Genomic DNA, 20,375 nt, shown 5'->3' with positions numbered 1-20,375 from the left:
ACCTGTTGAGCTTTTATTTTGAAATAAAAGGATAATCCATGAAAACACTGGCAGTCGGACATTAATAAGTGCTTCACACCTGGATCCTGAAGTGTGATGTCACACATCAGGCCCTGCCCCCAGGTGACATGTTGTAAAGTTCAGTTTAAAAAGTCAGAACAAAGCTTTATAACCATATATGGGCTTGGAGGCTCTATGGGACTTCTGATTGGCTGAAGCAGCTGTCCGTGGGCGTCGCTCTGCAGTTAATCCTCGTAACATTTTTAGAAAAAAATCATCATAAAGACAAAAGGTTGAGAGAAAAAACTGATAAAAAGTCTCTTAGAATCAAACAGGATCAATAGTTATCACAAATCAATATTCAACATTAAAAAACTGATCACATCAGTTACATTAATCAATCATCAATACATCAGTTAACAAAACAATCAATAATATTAATCACATGGAAACAAACACATCTTGTCTGCTCACTTCATCACTATGGTAACCAGCACAGTCGATGATGTCATAAATCAATAAATGGATCGGCATGCAGCAGGGGCTCAGGACTAGACCACTGCACACGTTGTCATGGTTACTGACAGGTGTGGGGGCAGGGCCTAATCTGACCTCTGACCTGAACAGAAACACCTTCACATTTAAAAAATGGGAATCATCACCCTTTACCCGTCTGAGTGAAACCCTGCCCCCGAAGGCTGGTAGCCAATGAAAGAGGGTAGGAGTTTCCACTGATGCTATGCTATGCTAACTCAACCTAGTCACAATTTATTGTTCCAGTGCAACAGCTGAGTTAACTAATAACTTACTATGGGTTAGAGTGCACCAGCTCAGCTAACAAGCTAGTAGTGTTAACTAGCCTTGCATGATTTATCAGAAGCTGTGCACAAGATGCTAACAAAGAGCTGATCCAGCTAACGGCTAATGAGCAGCTGATTGGTTCAGATTGTCGTCTCAAGACTTTGATCCCTGATAAAACTCCATGATATGTCAGTTCAATCAAAAAATCAGTTGAAACTGAATTCAGATCAGAAATTATTCACGTCTGATTTAGTTGAAGACGTTAGTGATCAGCTGTGGACAGAAACTTTCCATTAATCAGCCGAAAAGATCAAAAGACAAATCAACATGTTCTTTACATTTTAAAATAATAAACATCTTAGGTCAATGGTTCCCAACCTGTGGGCCGGGGACCACTGGTGGGCTGCGAAGGTATTGCAAGTGGCACAAAAAGTAATCTGGAAAACAGAACAATTTTAGTGAAAAGATGTAAATAAAATATATAATTAATGTTTTTAAATGTTTTGCAGCCTGAGCCCTGAGTTGGAAAAGTTTGGGAACCACTGTCAAAATACTATTTTGAAACTAGAGCCATAATTTTATGAGAAAAAGTTGTAAAACCTTCAGAAATACAATGATAATATTGTGAGAAAAGAGCTGCAATATTTCAAATGTCAAGCAGTGATTTTAGAAGGAAACATAAAACCAAGTCCTGAGAAATGTCATAAAATTTTGACAAAAAAGTCAGAGAAAAACATTTGTTACATTTCAATGAGAAAAACGTCATATGATCCTGTTGGTACAAACTGCAGATATTTCTGAAATTAGTTTTATCATCACAGTTTGATCCTGTTTGATTTTAACTTAACCAGAAACATGATTGGTCACTCTGGTCTGATCTCAGTACATTGTCTCCGCCTCACAGCTGGTCAGCTCTGCCTTCCAATTGGTCAGAACTCCTGATTGTCATAATATAATAATAAGTACTGATCAGTTATTGGAGGTTGTATTGCTCTCAGGGTGACCACAGTGTTCACTTTGCTGGTTTCAATAAAGCTGGTTTCATTTAAATTCTCCAAACAAACATCAGTTTATAAAGTTACAGCTGATTCGCAATAAAATTTGATTCAAATGTACGATACAGCAATAAAGTGTTTTTCTTTTAAAAAGCTCCGTCTGTATTTAGAGCAGCTAGCAGCGCTAACAGGCTTACTGTAGCAGCGACTGGAAGACATTTATGACATCGTCGTCACTTTCATCTTTTTCCATTATCAACATCATCATCATCATCATCATCATCATCATCTTTTCTCAGCATGCCTATGGCATTCTCTACAGCCCCTCTGACCTATGACCCTGAGATTCAAGTTGCTATGACAAACATCCTACCAACACGACACTGTGACAATAAAACCTGCAACAGACACCTTCATCATCATCCTCATCATCCTCATCATCAAAGAATAGTGCAGTAAACACGTGTGTATGCTTGTGTGTATAGATCAGTGCTCGCTGACATGTGTCTGATGGTGTGTGTTTTATATAAATGTGTTATTTATAAATGTGTGTTATATATTAATGTGTATAGATCAGTGCTCGTTGACGTGTCTGATGGTGTGTGTGTTTAATATAAATGTGTGTTATATATAATGTATTATATATAAATGTGTGTTATATATAATGTGTTATATATAAATGTGTGTTATATATAATGTGTGTTATATATAAATGTGTGTTATGTATAAATGTGTATAGATCAGTGCTCGTTTGGCATGTGTCTGATGGTGTGGAAGATCCAGTCCATCTTGGTGCTCCAGCCTCCATGATGAGCATCGTTCATCTGTTTGGTGAAATACTCCAACGCCTCCTGCTGGCTCTTCTCTGAGAGACAGACAGGTGAGACACAGTGAGACAGACAGAGACACAGACAGGTAGACAAACACATGGAGGCACAGTGAGACACAGAGACACAGAGACACGGACAGGTAGATAGACACATGGAGACACAGTGAGACAGACAGAGACACAGACAGGCAGAGGGTCCACCACCACCACCACACCCCACCCCCCACCCCAGTGTCTGTCTCACCCAGGGCCAGCGTTTTCCTCAGGTAGGCGATGTCATCAAAGCTCTGGAGCTCGGGCATGCCGCAGCCCAACAGGAGGGAGAACAGGTTGATGAAGAGGCTGGCGTGCTGACGGATGGCCAGGTAGGCTTTATAACACATCTCCTGGAACCTGACACAGACAGACAGGTAAAGAGAGAGTGAACCAAACAGAGAGTGAGACAGCAGGACCAGCATCAGACAGGTGAAGGGCGGCTGAGACCTCTCAAACTCCTTGGTCTTGGTGGACTCCTGCACTCCTTTACTGATGACGATTAGGAAGTCCTGCGTCAGGACGAAGGGAACTCGCTCCCTCTTGTAGCCGAACTTCTTCTTCTTGTGATCCAGGAAATGACCAAAGTCGATGTGGAACAACTGGAGGAGGAAGAGGAGGAGTCAGGAGGAAGCTCTAGACCGGTTTCCGGATCGACGGGGGACTGACTCACCTGTCCGTTCTCCTTCACCATGATGTTGGAGTTGTGTCGGTCTCCGATTCCCAGGATGAACGTCGCCACGCAGTAACCTGCACAGGACCGGGTGAACAGGTCGATGGCCCGGTCATACCTGAGAGTGTTGGAGACAGGTGTTTAGACAGACAGACAGACAGACAGACAGACAGGTGTTCAGAAAGACAGGAGGACAGACAGGTACTGACGCCTCCCCCCGGTTCTTGTCTTTGATCCAGTGGTGCAGGGTGTTGGAGTTGAACTGCAGCGCCCCCTTCAGGCCTCCTTTACACTGGATCTGCATGATGGTGAAACTGTTCTTCACCACCTCGATCAGACCCACACAGTCCCCGATGGACAGGCAGCCGTACGGCAGCATGCTGACACACATTAAACACACACACGCGCTCGGTTAGCCAAGTGTGTGATGATGTCACAGCTACAGTCGCTGATGATGTCACGGGTTCTCACCGCAGGTCCAGGCCCTGGTTCTGCCAGATGTTCTCCATGATCTTAATGATCTGCAGAGTAAGCATGTCCTGACGCAGGTCTGCAACACATTACCCACAACCCCCCGGGAGAGTTCTGCTGTTAGCACAGTTAGATACTGAAATCAACGTTATCGTTAGTGCCGAGCTAGCTACCGTCTCCGTTCTTGAAGATGATTTCGTTGTTGGTGAAGAGCAGCTCGGACATGATGTCGGGGTTCTCCCAGTTCAACCACAAGGGGCGCTTCGCTGAGGACATGATCCGGCACTCTTCCAGTCTAAAGACACAGATTTACTTTACTATCAGTCAGGTAATTCATCAGTCAACCTGTCAGTCAGTCAGTGAGTCAGTCAGTTAATTCATCAGTCAGTCAGCCAGTTAATTAGTCAGTCAGTCAGTCAGTCAGTTAATTAGTCAGTATGTTAGTTGGTTACCTGAGGTTTCCCAGCTGGTGAACAGGGTTCAGAGGAGACACAAATCCCTGCAGAGCCTCCATGTAATCTGGACGAGACATATGTTCAACCAGGAACTTCATCTGAGTCTGACAACCAATCACAGCACAGCAACATGTCACCATCAGCCAATCACAGTTCATGACATCATTCAGCAGAGAAACAAAGACAGTCTGCGTTTTCATACTTTCTGTGTCTCGTCCTTCTTCTCCTGTTTCAGTGTGTCGGTCAGGTTCACCAGTTTATCCATGGCCTCAACCTGCACACACACACACACACATACACAGACACACACACACACACACGCACACACACACACACACACACACACACACACACACACGCACACAAACACACACACAGACACGCACAAATACACACACACACACACTCACACACATGCACGTACACACACACAGACACACGCATGCACACACACACACGGACACACACACACACACAAACATGGAAAGAAAAGATCCATCATTCATCTATGTGTTCAGGTGTGTCAGTGCTCAGTGTGTTCAGGTGTGTCAGTGCTAACCTGTCTGTTCAGGTGTTTCAGGTACATGCCACAGGCTCTGCAGAAAGCTTCCAGCAGCAGACCGAAGCGACGGGACACTGTCTTATTGTGCATCTCTGACCTGTGAAAACAGAAAGCACAGGTGAACAGGAAAGACACGCAGGTAAACTTTACTGATTTGAACTGTTCCTTCACTCCAGACGCCATGTCACTCACTTGAGATGCCAGAAGAAGAAGTGTCCTATCCTTTGATTGGTCAGAGCTTTCTTTATGAGGAAACGAGCCAGAGGATTGTCCAGGTACATCTCATACTTCAACACCTGCAGACACAATTTAGATTCTCTCCTGACACTCAAAGCAAATCAGCTGAAAGAGCGTTGATCAGCAGTCAGCAGTTTAATTATATAAATATGGTCACATGGTACAAACAGGTAGAACAGGTGACTTGTGTATAAGTCACGTTACAGGTACATGAGGGTGTCATTCCAATTCTGTCTTTCCTATGATGACCTACGCAGAGAAAGGTGTTATGGGTAACTGGAGGTCACGGAAGAGCTGACCTGCACTTTAAGACCAATGAAAGTCCTCAGTCAAACTGAATGTTTTCTCTTGAATCCTCTTCACAAAGTTTCTGTGGCTGACGTCCCTTCTCATGGACAATTGTGCTTACAATAGCCACAGCGATTGGCTGGAGGGACTGGGCCAGTGAAAGACCATGGAAACTTCCAGTAATAAATAAAACAGCAGTGAGAAATAAACAAATATTAGATTAAAGGTGCTGTTTTTCACTGTCATGGAGGTGTTGTGAAGTAGATCTCATGTCTGTTAGTGAGAAGGCAGCACATGCAGATCTACAAGCTGCAGGATATCAGTGTTGACAGGACAGGAGTCGTATTTCCTGTCAGCAAGGGAGTGAAGCTGTTCCCAACGTTACTTAAAAGCCTCATCATTTCTCAGCTGAGCGGTCCCAAACGACAGCTCGTTACCAGCTACGTTACAAGCCAGACAGGTAGGAGGTAACACCTTCCTCTGCCCCTCCCATACCTGTTCATTCACAGGTGTCAGAGTCATGAACTCAATCAAACACTGATCATCATTAATAATACTGAACAATCAATTTACACAAACTACAGTCCCAGTCTCACACATGCAGCAGGAGGTGACTCGTACCTGTACCAGGAGGCGACTCGTGACTCGTACCTGTACCAGGAGGCGACTTGTGACTGAACCAGGAGGCTACTCGTACCTGTACCAGGAGGCGTACCTGTACCTGTACCAGGAGGTGACTCGTGACTTGTACCAGGAGGTGACTCGTACCTGTACAAGCTGCAGCAGGTACTGCGACAGCTTGTCGTCCGTTAGGCCTTGCACCAGGCAGCGTAGAGCGAACTCTCTGACCATTGGATCAGGAAAGTTACAGTCCAACAACTCCAGAGCCGACTCGGGCTCCATCAGAGGCCACTCCTTCAACAAACAGTACATCTGTGGGGGAGGGGGAGGGGGAGGGGGAAGGGGGGGAGGAGGAGGAGGAGGAGGAGGAGGTGGGGGAGGAGGTGGGGGAGGAGGAGGGGAGGGGGAGGAGGGGAAGACACGTGACTGATGAGTTAAACTGCAGTGGTTAAAGAACCATCCTGACCGTGTCAATGTGGTTTGTACCTGGGACACTTCGTCTCTGGAGTTCCATTTGACGGACAGAAGCAGCTTAGGAAGAGACTCTGGGATGTTTACAGAGTAATGTCTGCAAAGAGAGAGAGACAGGAAGAGAGACAGGTACACAGACAAACAGGTAGGGAGACAGGTAGACAAGGACAGACAATAGAACAGAGATAAAGGTAGAAACAAATAGAGACAGAGACAGAAACACAGGTGTAGACAAGTAGAGTCCAGAGAAGAGACCAGAAAAGAAACATGAGGTAAAGAAAAAGATAGGTAAAGACAAAGGAAAGACAAGGATGAGACAGGTAAAGACAAACATGGAGACACAGATAGACGCAGATATGTAGAGGTAATGACAGGTAGAGACAAAGGTAGAGACAAAATAGAAGACACACTGTACACTGTCCACATGATAACCCACCCTTCACACATGTGTCCACTTTAAGCCCCGCCCTCACCTGTGTCTCCAGAGGAAGTCCTTCTCCTGTTCTGACAGCTCGTAGAGAGGATCTTTGGAGCAGAGAGAACGAAGCTGCTCTGCATCACCTGCTGAAACACTGCTGTCGCAGGCCAGACGACTGCTCTGAGACAGAGAGACGGGTTGACTATACGCCATTATGTTTCCAGTCTGTGGCAGTAGTTGTATATATATAGTATATATGTACAGTATATGTACTGTATATATAAATATATATATATATATATATACTGTATGTTACCAGTCCGTGGCAGTAGTTGTAGCCCAGCTCTCTGCTGATGGTCCAGTTGGCATGCTCTTCTATCTGCTGCTCGTCAGGAAACACAACAGTCTGATTAAACCAGGAGAATTCCAGCTCCACACAGGGCGTCTCCTGCAGAGGACACCGCCATCAATCACTTATCAATCGGCTGCATCACCATCAATCATGTCTTCACAGACAGGCAGAGACGCTGACAGGTAGACACAGGTGTGTGTACCTTGTTGGGATTTGAACCGGCGACCCCGATGGGATTGAGGAGGTCCTCGAGGCCGTGAGGGACGGGCCAGAGACCGAGAGCCACCTTACCCGAAACCAGAATGTCCTTATAGTCAAATAGGTTGACGTTCCCCCAGGCCAGTGGACAGTGCTCCTGATAGACAGACAGGTGAGAGACAGACAGGTGAGAGACAGACAGCTTCATTCAGCTCATTCCTAATGAGTCTCTGTTTCCTTGTCTCTGTCCTCTCCTACCTCCTTGGCTCCTTTCCTTCCCTTCACAGAGCAGATAGACAGGCAAAGTCTGGCTGAGCGAGGGAGGTCAGCCAGGTAGATGTCATAGGTGAGCCACTCGTTCCACCTGCAGACAGACAGACAGGTGACAGACAGACAGGTGGGAGATCAACAAGTGAGAGAGAGACAGGTGTGAAAACAACAGATCAGAGACAAACGTGGGAGAAAGACAGGTGAGAGAACGACAGGTGGGAGAGAGACAGGTGGGAGACTGACAGGTGAGAGAACAACAGGTGAGAGAATGACAGGCGGGAGACAGACAGGTGGGAGACAGACGGGTCAGCGACAGACAGGTGGGAGACAGACAGGTGAGAGACAAACAGGTGGGAGAATGACAGGTGGGAGATAGACGGGTGGGATAAGCAACAGGTGAAAGAAAGACAGGTGAGAGACAGAGAGGTGGGAGAACAACAGGTGGGAGACAGACGGGTGGGAGACAGACAGTTGAGAGACAGACAGGTGGGAGAACAACCGGTGAGAGATAGACGGGTGGGAGACAGACAGTTGAGAGACAGACAGGTGGGAGAACAACAGGTGAGAGATAGAGGGGTGGGAGACATACAAGTGAGAGAATGACAGGTGAGAGACTGGCAGGTTGGAGACAGACGGGTGAGAGACAAACAGGTGGGAGACAGACAGGTGAGAGACAGACAGGTGGAAGAACAACGGGTGAGAGACACACAGGTGGGAGACATACAAGTGAGAGAACGACAGGTTGGAGACAGATGGCTGAGGGACAGACAGGTGGGAGAACAACACGTGAGAGACAGACAGATGGGAGACAGACAGATGGGAGACAGACAGGTGAGAGAGAGACAGGTGAGAGAAAGACAGGTGGGAGACAGACAGGTGGGAGACAGACAGGTGAGAGACAGACAAGTGGGAGACAGGTGGGTGAGAGACAGACAGGTGGGAGACAGACGGGTGAGAGACAGACAAGTCGGAGAACAACAGGTGACAGACAGACGGGTGGGAGACATACAAGTGAGAGAATGACAGGTGAGAGACTGGGAGGTTGGAGACAGACGGGTGAGAGACAAACAGGTGGGAGACAGACAGGGGAGAGACAGACAGGTGGAAGAACAATGGGTGAGAGACAGACAGGTGGAAGACATACAATTGAGAGAACGACAGGTTGGAGACAGACGGCTGAGAGTCAGACAGGTGGGAGACAGACAAGTGGGAGATAGACGGGTGAGAGACAGACAGGTGAGAGACAGACAGGTGGGCTGTGTACCTGGGGTTGGAGCAGGGGACTCTCTGTGTGTTGACGTTGTCACACAGTGGCTCTCCACCATGATAGATACCTGTCCTCACATAGATCTACAAACACAGACTGGAACTGTTAGTCTCACACACACACAGGACCAAGGTAACCACGGTAACTAGGGTAACCACACCTTGTCGATGTCCCTGATGTTGACGTTGACGTAGGTGGCGCAGAGCAGCCGGACCCTTAGCAGAGTGTTGAAGGCCCACAGGGAGCGAGGAGGACACCCGTCTCCTCCTCCTGGACAGGGAGACGGCTGAGGAGTCCGACGACTGAAACACAAACAACACACGTCCTCAACCTGCCACAGGACACCTGTACCAGCTCTTGATTGGCTGGGACACATGCGTGACAGACTGGCTGTCGTACCTGTACGAAGGTGTGACGAAGCCGGACGCAGGAAGCTGAGAGTAGAGACTGTCTTTGGAGACGAGCATCAGGTGAGGGAGACGACCCACGATGATACAGGACCGGATATACTGCAGACAGACAGGTGGAGACATGAGACAGGTGGGGAGATAGAGACAGGTGGAGAAAGTTGGAGACAGGTGGAGACAGTTGGAGAGAAAGAGACAGGTGGAGACAGTTGGAGACATTTGGAGACAGTTGGAGAGAGAGAGGCAGGTGGAGGCATGAGACAGGTGGAGACAGTTGGAGAGAGAGAGACAGGTGGAGACATGATACAGGTGGAGACAGGGAGGCAGGTGAAGAGAGAGACAGGTGGAGACATGAGACAGGTGGAAACATGATACAGGTGGAGACAGTGAGGCAGGTGAAGAAAGAGACAGGTGGAGACATGAGACAGGTGGAAACATGATACAGGTGGAGACAGTGAGGCAGGTGAAGAAAGAGACAGGTGGAGACATGAGACAGGTGGAGACATGACATAAGTGGAGACAGATGGAGCCAGGTGAAGAGAGAGACAGGTGGAGACAGTGAGGCAGGTGAAGAGAGAGACAGGTGGAGACAGTGAGGCAGGTCATCAGTGACGGTTTGTGTTTTAACCGTGAGGTCGTTACCTTGTATTGACTGAGAGGATACTTCTCCAACAGGTACTCATCACAGCCACACACCTGAGGAGACAGACAGGTAGACAGGTGTACCTTCAGGATGTACTGGCCCTCGTACTCCTGGATACAGACAGGTAGACGGACAGGTAGACGGACAGGTAGACAGACGGACGGACAGACAGACAGACACACACACACAGGTGTACCTTCAGGATGTACTGGCCCTGGTACTCCTGGACACAGAGGCGGAGCTGCTGAGGTGACAGGTGCATCGAGCGGCTCTTCTTCCTGATGGACTCGGCGATGAGCTGCTCAGGTAAGCTGTCATGACTCACCTGTGCACAGACACAGATACGACAGAATGTTCTGTTTGTTCTTGCTACAGTCAGGAGATCGTCTGACTGATTTCTCTCTCATGTGGAGGAAGACTTCGGCGCCCCCCAGTGGCCTTGTCAACAAACACATGTTGACCTTCGTATGAAATAAAGGTCAGGTCTTAACCTGGGACTCATCACAATCTACCTACACCCAGAACCCACCTGAAGGCTCAGCCTACTTCCTGGGTCACTCCCCGCTGCCTGCTGTGTCTGTCTTCATATTAACGGCGTACGTTCGTTATATGAATCAGAGCAAATTAACCAGCGCTCTGAAATGAGCTGCTTCCTTCAGGTCTTCAGGGTTCACGCCTGACGTCCTGATGTCTCACAGGACAGACACAAAACAGGATTTACCTTCAGGGTGTACTTCTGTTTGGAGTTGGACGGAGACACGATCACCCAGATGGTCACAATCAGCCTCCCTGCAGGGAGACAGGTAGAGACAGAGAGAGACGGGTACAGAGACAGAGGAAAAGAGAGACAGGTACAGAGACAGAGAGAGAGACAGAGAGGTAGATATAGATAGGTAGAGAGACAAGTACAGAGACAGAGAAGAAGAGACAGAGAGAGAGACAAGAACAGAGACAGAGAAGAAGAGACAGAGAGAGAGACAGGTACAGAGACAGACAGGTAGAATGTTATCGTCCTTCATTTTGACGTTCTCTGTCCTCTCAGACTCCTCTCATGGATGGACGTCCACATGGACTCTCAGTGTCACTCATTGTCCATGTGGACGTCCATCCATGAGGCCTCCAGGAGTCTCGGGCCCTGGCTTGTGTCCTGACCTGTGTCCAGGACTTTGCTGTGTTTGTGAGGACTGTTGTGCTGACTGCCCCCCTCCCTTTAGAAATGTCAGGTCCCTCCTCAGCCTGTTTCTGATCTTTACACATTCAGAGTAAATTCAACTGAAGTCTCAAGAAAATAGTGATGATATCAGGATTAGATTTTTTAACAGTTGGTGGAGCTGAGTCTCCAGCTGCTGCCATTAAACCACCACAGAAGAAGATGAGCTAACTGGTGAGCTCACTGGTGGGCGGAGTTGCCATCAGAGCGCTTGTCTCATGAGTCACACGGGCAGGTCAATCTCAGGGAGTACCTTTGTCCAGCTTGCTGTAGATGTGCTGGGGGAGTTGGGGGCTAGACTCCACGTTGGGGGGGTACACATAGAGGGCCTGGCTGTGGGCCCCTCCCCCCTCCCTCTCCTCCATGGCCTCTCTGCACACACTCAGTATGGCGCGCCGGAAGTCCTGAATCTCCGGGTCCTTCATCATCTCAAACTCACAGACCGGCATCCCGATGGCAAATCCTGCAGGCAGTGAGGGTGTTAGTGTGTGTGTGTGTGTGTGTGTGTGTGTGTGTGTGTGTGTGTGTGAGTGTGTGTGTGTGAGTGTGTGTGAGTGTGTGTGTGTGTGTGTGTGTGTGTGTGAGTGTGTGAGTGTGTGTGTGAGTGTGTGTGAGTGTGTGTGTGTGTGTGTGTGTGTGTGTGTGTGTGTGTGAGCGTGTGTGTGTGTTGTGTGTGTGAGTGTGTGTGTGAGTGTGTGTGTGTGAGTGTGTGTGAGTGTGTGTGTGAGCGTGTGTGTGTGTGTGTGTGTGTGAGTGTGTGTGTGTGTGTGTGTGTGTGTGTGTGTGAGCGTGTGTGTGTGCGTGTGAGTGTGTGTGTGAGTGTGTGTGTGTGTGTGTGTGTGTGTGTGTGTGTGTGTGTGTGTGTGTGTGTGTGAGTGTGTGTGTGTGAGTGTGTGTGTGTGTGTGTGTGTGTGTGTGTGTGTGAGCGTGTGTGTGTGTGTGTGAGCGTGTGTGTGTGTGTGTGTGAGTGTGTGTGTGAGTGTGTGTGTGTGTGTGTGTGGTGTGTGTGTGTGTGTGTGTGTGTGTGTGTGAGTGTGTGTGTGTGTGTGTGTGTGTGTGAGTGTGTGTGTGTGTGTGTGTGTGAGTGTGTGTGTGAGTGTGTGTGTGTGTGTGTGTGTGTGTGAGTGTGTGTGTGAGTGTGTGAGTGTGTGTGTGTGTGTGTGTGGGTGGGGGGGGGGGGCAACGACTCTGGGAGATGGAGTTTGGTGAGTGATGAGCTCCTCAGGGTGATAATCAGTGAGGAGGTGTTGGATGTAGGTGGCCTGTCCTCTGGAGCTACAGTACTCCTCTTTGGTCCTGATGGGTCCAGACAAACCCAAACCACAGCCTGAGAACCAGTCCGGACCTGGATCCCTTCAATCCTCTTAGCCCCGCATTGGGACCCGAGCTGGACGGACCCTGTCTGGGCCTGTCATCACAGTCGGCTCCTGAACAAGACGGTTTTCAAACCAAACAGTTCTTCTGGTCAGCCCTCCATATTAGTCCTGTCAGAATCAAAATACTCTCATCTCTCACGCGACCAGGGTCTCCTCCCTCCTCACTATCCAGGGAGTTTTCTGTCTTTCAGAGCAAGTGCAATGCATGATGGTCTATATTGTTTGGTTAGTGACCATCGCTGTGTCTGAAAACCCTCACTACTCTCTCTATAGTCACTATATAGTGAGTTCTCCATGTTGCAGTGCTGTCTGAATGTACAGTGAGAATTATTATACCCTATATAGTGGACTCATAGTATCCCACAATGCATTATGAAAAGTTCCAACCAAACAATATATCCCATCATGCATTGTATTCATGCTGAAAGAAAGAGAAAATGACCTGAGAATCTGAAAGTGTTTTTACCAATGAGCTCTACACTGAACTCCCTGGAGGAGGGAGTAGGGAGGAAAGAGGAGGGAGGAGGGTGGGAGGGATTTAAGACACAACCCATCAGTTGTACACTACTTTTCATAGTGCATTGTGGGATACTATGAGTCCACTCTATAGAGTATAATATTTATCACTGTACATTCAGACTGCACTACAAGAGGAGAACTCACTGTGTAGTGACTACAGAGGGAGTGATGTCAGACACAGCCTCAGTGTCATGTTTGATGAGCAGCTCACCTCGTGGTTTTTGTGTCTTTGTTCGAAACAACATCAGAAACATCAACTCCCTTCACATAGTGAGACCCTGACTGATGGTCTGTGATCACCTGTCACTCTGCTGCTCGTCGACCTCCGCTGTCAACCACGACCCCTTGAGTCAGGTTCAGTCTCTGAAGCTGCTTCAGAGAGACTTCTGGGTCTGACCAGAGACCTCAGGTTCTATCAGAACCTGTTGACGTCTCTTCAGAGAGAACCTCCTCTCTGACCCTCTAACACCCTGACACGTCTGACCAGCTCTGACTTCACGTGATCTCCTTCACTCATCAAACACATGTCGGTCCTGACACCACGGTCTGAAGCTGCACTGATGACCCTCACTGAGTCTCTGAGGATGAAAGAGTCACATGAGGAAATGTTACATGTGTTACCTTCCAGCTGCAGCATCTGTTCCCTCTTAATCATACACTAAATGAGGAACTAATGACTTTAGAGTTCCTGTTAGAACCACAGCAGGCCACCACATCTTGGAGTATCATCTGATGGTGGATGAGGAGGTGACTGACCAATGAGCTGACTGATGAAACGTTATGACAGGTGATGACAGGTGACATCCGGTGAGGTGTGTCCTACCTATCTCTCGGTTCAGGATCTTCTCCTCCCGGTTGCCCAGCGGCTCAATAACCTTCAGTATCGGGTGAAACAGTCGGAGGTCGCACAGCCGCCTTGTCTCGTCGTAAAACTCTTCCCTCTCTGCTTCCTGGGTTACACCCACAAAGATGTAACACGACTCCTCCTGGCCAATCACAGAGCAGAGATTTATCACTGTTCATCATGGAGGAGGTGGGTCAAAGGTCATACTGAGTGTACCTGCAGCAGGTGGTACAGCGGGTACTTCCTCGCCTCCGTGAACAGCTGCTGCTTGATGCTAATGAGCGGAGTTTCTCTGAGACACTCGAGACTGACCATCATCCCTAGAACACAGCAGGACACCATCAGAGACCAGACCGGAGCTGTCCAGACCAGACCAGCCAGGACCAGACTGGACCAGACCAGACTAGTATGGACCGGACTGAACCGGACTAGACCAGACCAGACTAGAAACAGTGTCATACCATTAGGTAGGCAGCAGTCCACCAGGATGCGGGGGGGCATCAGGTGGAGTCCCCATAGTTCCCCTGACGATGGCCTTGGTGCCATGGCAACACCAATGACAAGCTGTCTCACCTCAGCACTGGGCTATCTGGACAGGTAGACAGACAGACGGGTGAAACCACACAGGTCCTCTTTAACCCTGATTGGCTCCCAACTCCTGTTTAACTCTTCTGTTTCTGTTTAACTCTTCTAGCCCCGTTTAACTCATCTAGTCCAGCTTAACTCTTTTAGTCCCGTTTAACTCTTCTAGTCCCGTTTACCTTTCCAGTCCAGTTTAACTCTTCTGGTCTGTTTAACTCTTCTAGCCCCGTTTAACTCATCTAGTCCAGCTTAACTCTTTTAGTCCCGTTTAACTCTTCTAGTCCCGTTTACCTTTCCAGTCCAGTTTAACTCTTCTGGTCTGTTTAACTCTTCTAGCCCCGTTTAACTCATCTAGTCCAGCTTAACTCTTTTAGTCCCGTTTACCTTTCCAGTCCAGTTTAACTCTTCTGGTCTGTTTAACTCTTCTAGCCCCGTTTAACTCATCTAGTCCAGCTTAACTCTTTTAGTCCCGTTTACCTTTCCAGTCCAGTTTAACTCTTCTGGTCTGTTTAACTCTTCTAGTCCCGTTTAACTCTTCTAGTCCCGTTTAACTCTTCTAGCCCCGTTTAACTCTTCTAGCCCCGTTTAACTCTTCTAGTCCCGTTTACCTTTCCAGTCCAGTTTAACTCTTCTGGTCTGTTTAACTCTTCTAGCCCCGTTTAACTCATCTAGTCCAGCTTAACTCTTTTAGTCCCGTTTACCTTTCCAGTCCAGTTTAACTCTTCTGGTCCCGTTTAACTCTTCTAGCCCCGTTTAACTCTTCTAGTCCCGTTTAACTCTTCTAGTCCCGTTTACCTTTCCAGTCCAGTTTAACTCTTCTTGTCTGTTTAACTCATCTAGTCCCGTTTACCTTTCCAGTCCAGTTTAACTCTTCTGGTCTGTTTAACTCATCTAGTCCCGTTTAACTCATCTAGTCCAGCTTAACTCCTCTAGCCCCGTTTACCTTTCCAGTCCAGTTTAACTCTTCTGGTCTGTTTAACTCATCTAGTCCCGTTTACCTTTCCAGTCCAGTTTAACTCTTCTAGCCCTGTTTAACTCTTCTGGACTGATAAGATCAATCAGGGGGTGATCAGGAGAGTCTACATCATCGTTTTCAAATGTCTCTCTTCTGTCCAGCCACACTACAACCCCAGAGTTTCAAAATAAAGCTTTTTAATTTCACATGTGAAATATAACATTTTAATTTCTGTTTCATGTCTGTCTCATGATGTGACTGTGAGACACATTTCAGCACATGTGAACTTCATATGTAACAACATGTTGTTTTCTAAACATGTAAACATGTCACAGTTAATCACGTGTGAAATGCTGCAACACGTCAAATGATCATGTGACTTTATGACGTGAAATTCAGGATCATTCGACAAAATGTTGATTTGTTAGTTTTGTACTTTTCATGTTTTTGTTTCTGTTTAAATCTCTTCACATCGTTCATGTCTCATATTGTCTTTGTGTTTTTTCAATGAAGCGTCAAACAAAGAAAGACGCACACTCTCTCTCAAACACACACACACACAGTAACATAGTGCTGTGTGTTTCCTGTGTAATGGGGGGGTTTCCTTCAGACTTATTTTCCTGTTGACCTGCTGATTTAAAGGAGCAGTCGGTCATGTTGAAGCTGGATTAACGTCACGTTGAACAGACAGAAAATAAAAGATGAAAGTTCAAATTAAGGTTTATCAACAAAATAAGAGATGTGTCTTTAAGGTTAGAAGACATTTTAAACAACAATGGTGTCCTGAGCAGAGTGCAGCCATGCCAAGCCAATGATGATTGATTGACTGTCTGACTGTCTGAGTGACTGATTGACTGACTGATTGACTGACTGACTGATTGACTGACTGATGACTGACTGTTTAATATGATAAGGACGTAGCTGTTAAACACGTGTAGTACAGAGAATTATCAAAGTATTTATTGTACTGCAGTACTGTACTTCATTCATATATTCAGATACACTGTAGTAATGCAGTACTTTTACTACAACCAGATCTGAGTACTTGACTCACCACTGTAAACTGTACTGTATAGATTATTATTAATTAACTGAATATTAACTGATCAATACAACAATCATTTAACTTTATAAACAGGAATTTACAGACTGAACCTTTATAGGCAGTTTATCCTTCTCCTCTCCTTGTCTCCTCTCATCTCCTCATCTCTTCCTAATCCTGTCTCCTCTTCTTGTCCCCTCTCTTCATGACCTCAGACTAAAATATGGTTGCCATGACAACGGCAGCGAGAGCATCACAGAGACTCTTTGTTCTGTCAGTGTCACTCACCTGAGTTCGAGGCTGCCGGTCCAGCTGCGCCTGCCTCCAGTCATAGCGTCGGTTTGTCTCTCTTTCTCTCTGTCTGTCTGTCTGTCTGTCTGTCTGTCTGTCTGTCTCTCTCTCTCTGTCCTCGAGCGTCTTTGTCTCCGGTCACGTATATGGATCCATCAGTCACCGCCCCTCAATGTTTCTGTTCGACACAAAGAGACACAGTCCCAAATAAACCGTCACTGCTAACGGGAGACTAGTCTGTCTGTCTGTCTGTCTGTCTGACTGACTGACCGCCGGTCTGTCGGTTCCTGTAGCCGGTATCCGCAGCTGCAGCAGCGGGAGAGAAGCCGTTTCTCACCGGGAGCCACAGAACAATGTGCTGGAGGAGGGGGTGGGGGGGTGTGGGGGTGGGGGGGGGGTGTCGGGGGAGTGAAAAGGGAGGAGGGGGTTAGGTGTCGGCTCTTCCTGTCCTCTTCCTCTCTTAAAGGGCCAGCAGCCTCACACCGAGAGCGGCACAGATAGGAGGTCTCACTCTGCTTCGGTTTCTGAGGTTCCTGAGAATTTCCCGCGGTTTGTCATAATAATACATCAGATTCACGTTGTACTGCAGTAGTTCATGTAGCTGTACTACTAAGGTAGTGATACTCTGTATACAAATACTTTATTATACAGTTAAAGGTAGTGATAGTCTGTGTACAAATACTTGATGATTTAAGTTGGCGGTGCTGTAGAGGGAGGAGCATTTTACCACAACCCATGATACAACAGAGGTCTACAACAATACTGCAACACATGCAAAACAGCAGCAGCAGTAACAACAGACATGTCTATGACACAGACTGAGTAATGCTGTAACATTGTAATACACAGGTCCAAAAGCCCATTGCACAAAGCACACAAGACAATATCCAAATACGCATTATTTGAATGAAGGTAAATCCCTGTGATGTTAAAAGTAATTGACAGCTGAATATTAAACTGCTCGACAGCATCTTAAACCAAACATTTCACCTTGAGCTGCAGGACAGGTGCTCCAGTAGTTGGAATAATCCGTTGTGGTCTTGCGCTCAGGTGTTGTAGAAAGTCTTTCAACCGGGGCGTGGATGTCCAATAAGTTCAACATGTCAGAATGGACATGTATCAGGGAGAGGTAAGTCAGTCTCTTCTGGGTCATGGTGTTGTAGCCATGTTTTCACATGGTGTACTGTGGAAGAGGTCCGCTCAGGTGAGGTCATGGAGAGGGACAGGTATAGACATCTATGAGTTTTTAAGCTTCTGTAAACAGAACTCAGAGAGGCTCCTCAAATGCCACCATTTCAGCACTAGCTTGACACCTGTTAGCAGCTAGCTCCTTGGTGGTAGCGGTTCTAAAGCGGATACTCTGGTGGCGACAGTCTTTGAGGGAAAGTTACAACCAACCGAAAACGATGTGGAGCTGCTCTCCTGGGAAGGCTGGACGTAATCTGTGTTCTCTTTAACTGGTGGTTTGCCAAAACAAAAATCTAATACATGCAATACGCTTTTCCTCTGTTGTGATTTTTTCCTTCCATTAGCTATCAATGCTTCAGCAGCCAGATGTAAACTTACAAACCCTACCTTAGAGTTGGAAGGACCTGCCCCACATTGCCTCTGATTGGTTTTTGATTGTTGCCTTGGCTGGTTGGATTGGTCAGGTTTAGGTCATTCTGAGGCAGAGTAGAACCGCTCATCAACGCTATTAGAACATCATGCTGTCGCCGTTACCATGGCCAAGTCAGTTTCAGTAACACCACACCGACATCGTTCTGACCTCAGAGTGAGACGTCTGCTCACACACACTATCTCTGTCAGACCAGCTGCAGGTTAAAGGACAGGTACACTCAAACATACTGATGATGACATCATCAAGGTGCACAGCTCACTGTTACACAGGTAACCAACCAAAACACCTGAGAGTCCATTATCATCCCTGATCTGCTCCACCGTCCTAAAACAGGTTCCTGGGTTCTGGTTCTGGTTCTGGTCATGGTCCTGGCTCTGGTCCTGTTTCTTGTCGTGGTTCTTCTATGGTTACCTGTAGTTTAAAGTCTGCCAGCCAATCAGAGAGCAGGATTCAGAATACATGCTAATACCACACGGTGACACAGTTCATCTTAATCCTGCTTTTGTTTTTCACATTCTCTTTGTTTACCACCAGTGTGTGAGTGTGTGTGTGTGAGTGTGTGTGTGAGTGTGTGCGTTCGTGCGTGTGAGTGTGTGTGCGTGAGTGTCTGTGTGTGTTCGTGCGTGAGTGTGTGGAGGCAGCAGGGTTTGATGGATTAAGGATTAAAGTGATTCCTCTCGTGTTTTTGTTTTTATTTTCTCTCCATCTTTATCCTGCTGATCTCTCCAAACGATGTTTCCCAGCATGCACTGCGTCTTCTAGCATGCATAGGGCCACTGTCACTATGAACACACACTGTCCTGCTGCCACTAAATCACCAGAGCACCAAACGTGGATTAATCTGCTGCTGAAAATAGTCCCCAACAAATAAAGTACTTCCTCCTGTTTGAGTGACGTGTCATCTTCATCATCATCATCTTCTTCATAACCTTCATCATCATCATGACCTTCTTCATCACCATCATCATCATCACCATCTTCATCATCATCATCACCATCTTCATCACCATCATCATCATCTTCATCACCATCATCACCATCTTCATCATCACCATCATCATGATCACTATCATCTTCATCATCATCATCATCATCATCATCAGTGCAACCCAAACAAACACCATCCGTCTGTTCTTCAGTTAGACATGATTAATTTATTATACTCTACTCTTCATCATCACATGCATCATCATCTTCATCACACAGAACAAATCAAACCAACTATGGATTCTTGTTGTCATGGTTACAAGGGTCCTCATTAGTCGATTATCAGCCTGTTAGGGGGCAGTGGTCTGTGGGGGGGTTTATCACCTGGACGCTCAGGTACAGAAGACGAGCGCACCTCAGTTAGACACCTGCCACCGACCTGAACCTGGTCCAGCCTCTGTGGACAGTACTGGTTCTGTTCTGGGTCCAGATACCACAGGAACCTCAGTCTGATCCAAGTCTCAGAGGACAAGTGTATTTGTTGTGTGTTATGTGTTTGTTGTGTGTTTGTTGTGTGTTATGTGTTTGTTGTGTGTTATGTGTTATGTTGTGTGTTTGTTGTGTGTTTGTTGTGTGTTTGTTGTGTGTTTGTTGTGTGTTATGTGTTATGTTGTGTGTTTGTTGTGTGTTTGTTGTGTGTTTGTTGTGTGTTTGTTGTGTGTTATGTGTTATGTTGTGTGTTATGTTGTGTGTTTGTTGTGTGTTTGTTGTGTGTTTGTTGTGTGTTGTGTGTTTGTTGTGTGTTTGTTGTGTGTTGTGTGTGTTTGTTGTGTGTTTGTTGTGTGTTTGTTGTGTGTTGTGTGTTTGTTGTGTGTTATGTGTTATGTTGTGTGTTTGTTGTGTGTTTGTTGTGTGTTTGTTGTGTGTTTGTTGTGTGTTATGTGTTATGTTGTGTGTTATGTTGTGTGTTTGTTGTTGTGTTTTTGTGTGTGTTTGTTGTGTGTTATGTGTTATGTT

At 46.9% G+C, this 20,375-nt stretch overlaps 1 protein-coding gene across 3 annotated transcripts; it reads right to left on the bottom strand.

The window, feature by feature from the left end:
- On the bottom strand, positions 1-20,334 carry LOC130164252 (phosphatidylinositol 4,5-bisphosphate 3-kinase catalytic subunit alpha isoform-like). Of its 3 annotated transcripts, none has more exons than XM_056368865.1 (29): positions 17,801-20,334; positions 16,808-16,988; positions 14,402-14,529; positions 14,157-14,260; positions 13,920-14,082; positions 11,455-11,664; positions 10,713-10,780; positions 10,188-10,316; positions 9,991-10,044; positions 9,341-9,450; positions 9,102-9,243; positions 8,939-9,024; positions 7,663-7,768; positions 7,409-7,561; positions 7,171-7,302; positions 6,910-7,034; positions 6,452-6,533; positions 6,113-6,277; positions 5,012-5,115; positions 4,817-4,916; positions 4,460-4,531; positions 4,255-4,361; positions 3,976-4,097; positions 3,803-3,881; positions 3,541-3,711; positions 3,332-3,449; positions 3,109-3,260; positions 2,870-3,018; positions 1-2,661 (listed from the first exon to the last, which is right to left on the bottom strand). In XM_056368865.1, the coding sequence occupies exons 3-29, from the start codon at positions 14,484-14,486 to the stop codon at positions 2,537-2,539; spliced, it is 3,213 nt and encodes a 1,070-aa protein (XP_056224840.1). In that variant the 5' UTR covers positions 14,487-14,529; positions 16,808-16,988; positions 17,801-20,334; the 3' UTR covers positions 1-2,536. The 3 variants fall into 3 exon arrangements, with proteins under 3 accessions (XP_056224840.1, XP_056224839.1, XP_056224841.1); XM_056368864.1 differs by lacking the exon at positions 17,801-20,334 and adding an exon at positions 17,081-17,173; XM_056368866.1 differs by lacking the exons at positions 11,455-11,664; positions 17,801-20,334 and having other exon boundaries at positions 16,808-17,177.
- Between the last annotated feature and the right edge of the window lie 41 nt (positions 20,335-20,375).

The sequence above is a fragment of the Seriola aureovittata genome, chromosome 23 (genome assembly GCF_021018895.1).
Source record: "Seriola aureovittata isolate HTS-2021-v1 ecotype China chromosome 23, ASM2101889v1, whole genome shotgun sequence".
Lineage (NCBI taxonomy): Eukaryota > Metazoa > Chordata > Actinopteri > Carangiformes > Carangidae > Seriola > Seriola aureovittata.
The sequence above is the reverse complement of the archived record's forward strand: the minus strand, read 5'-3'. Positions and strand labels throughout refer to the sequence as shown.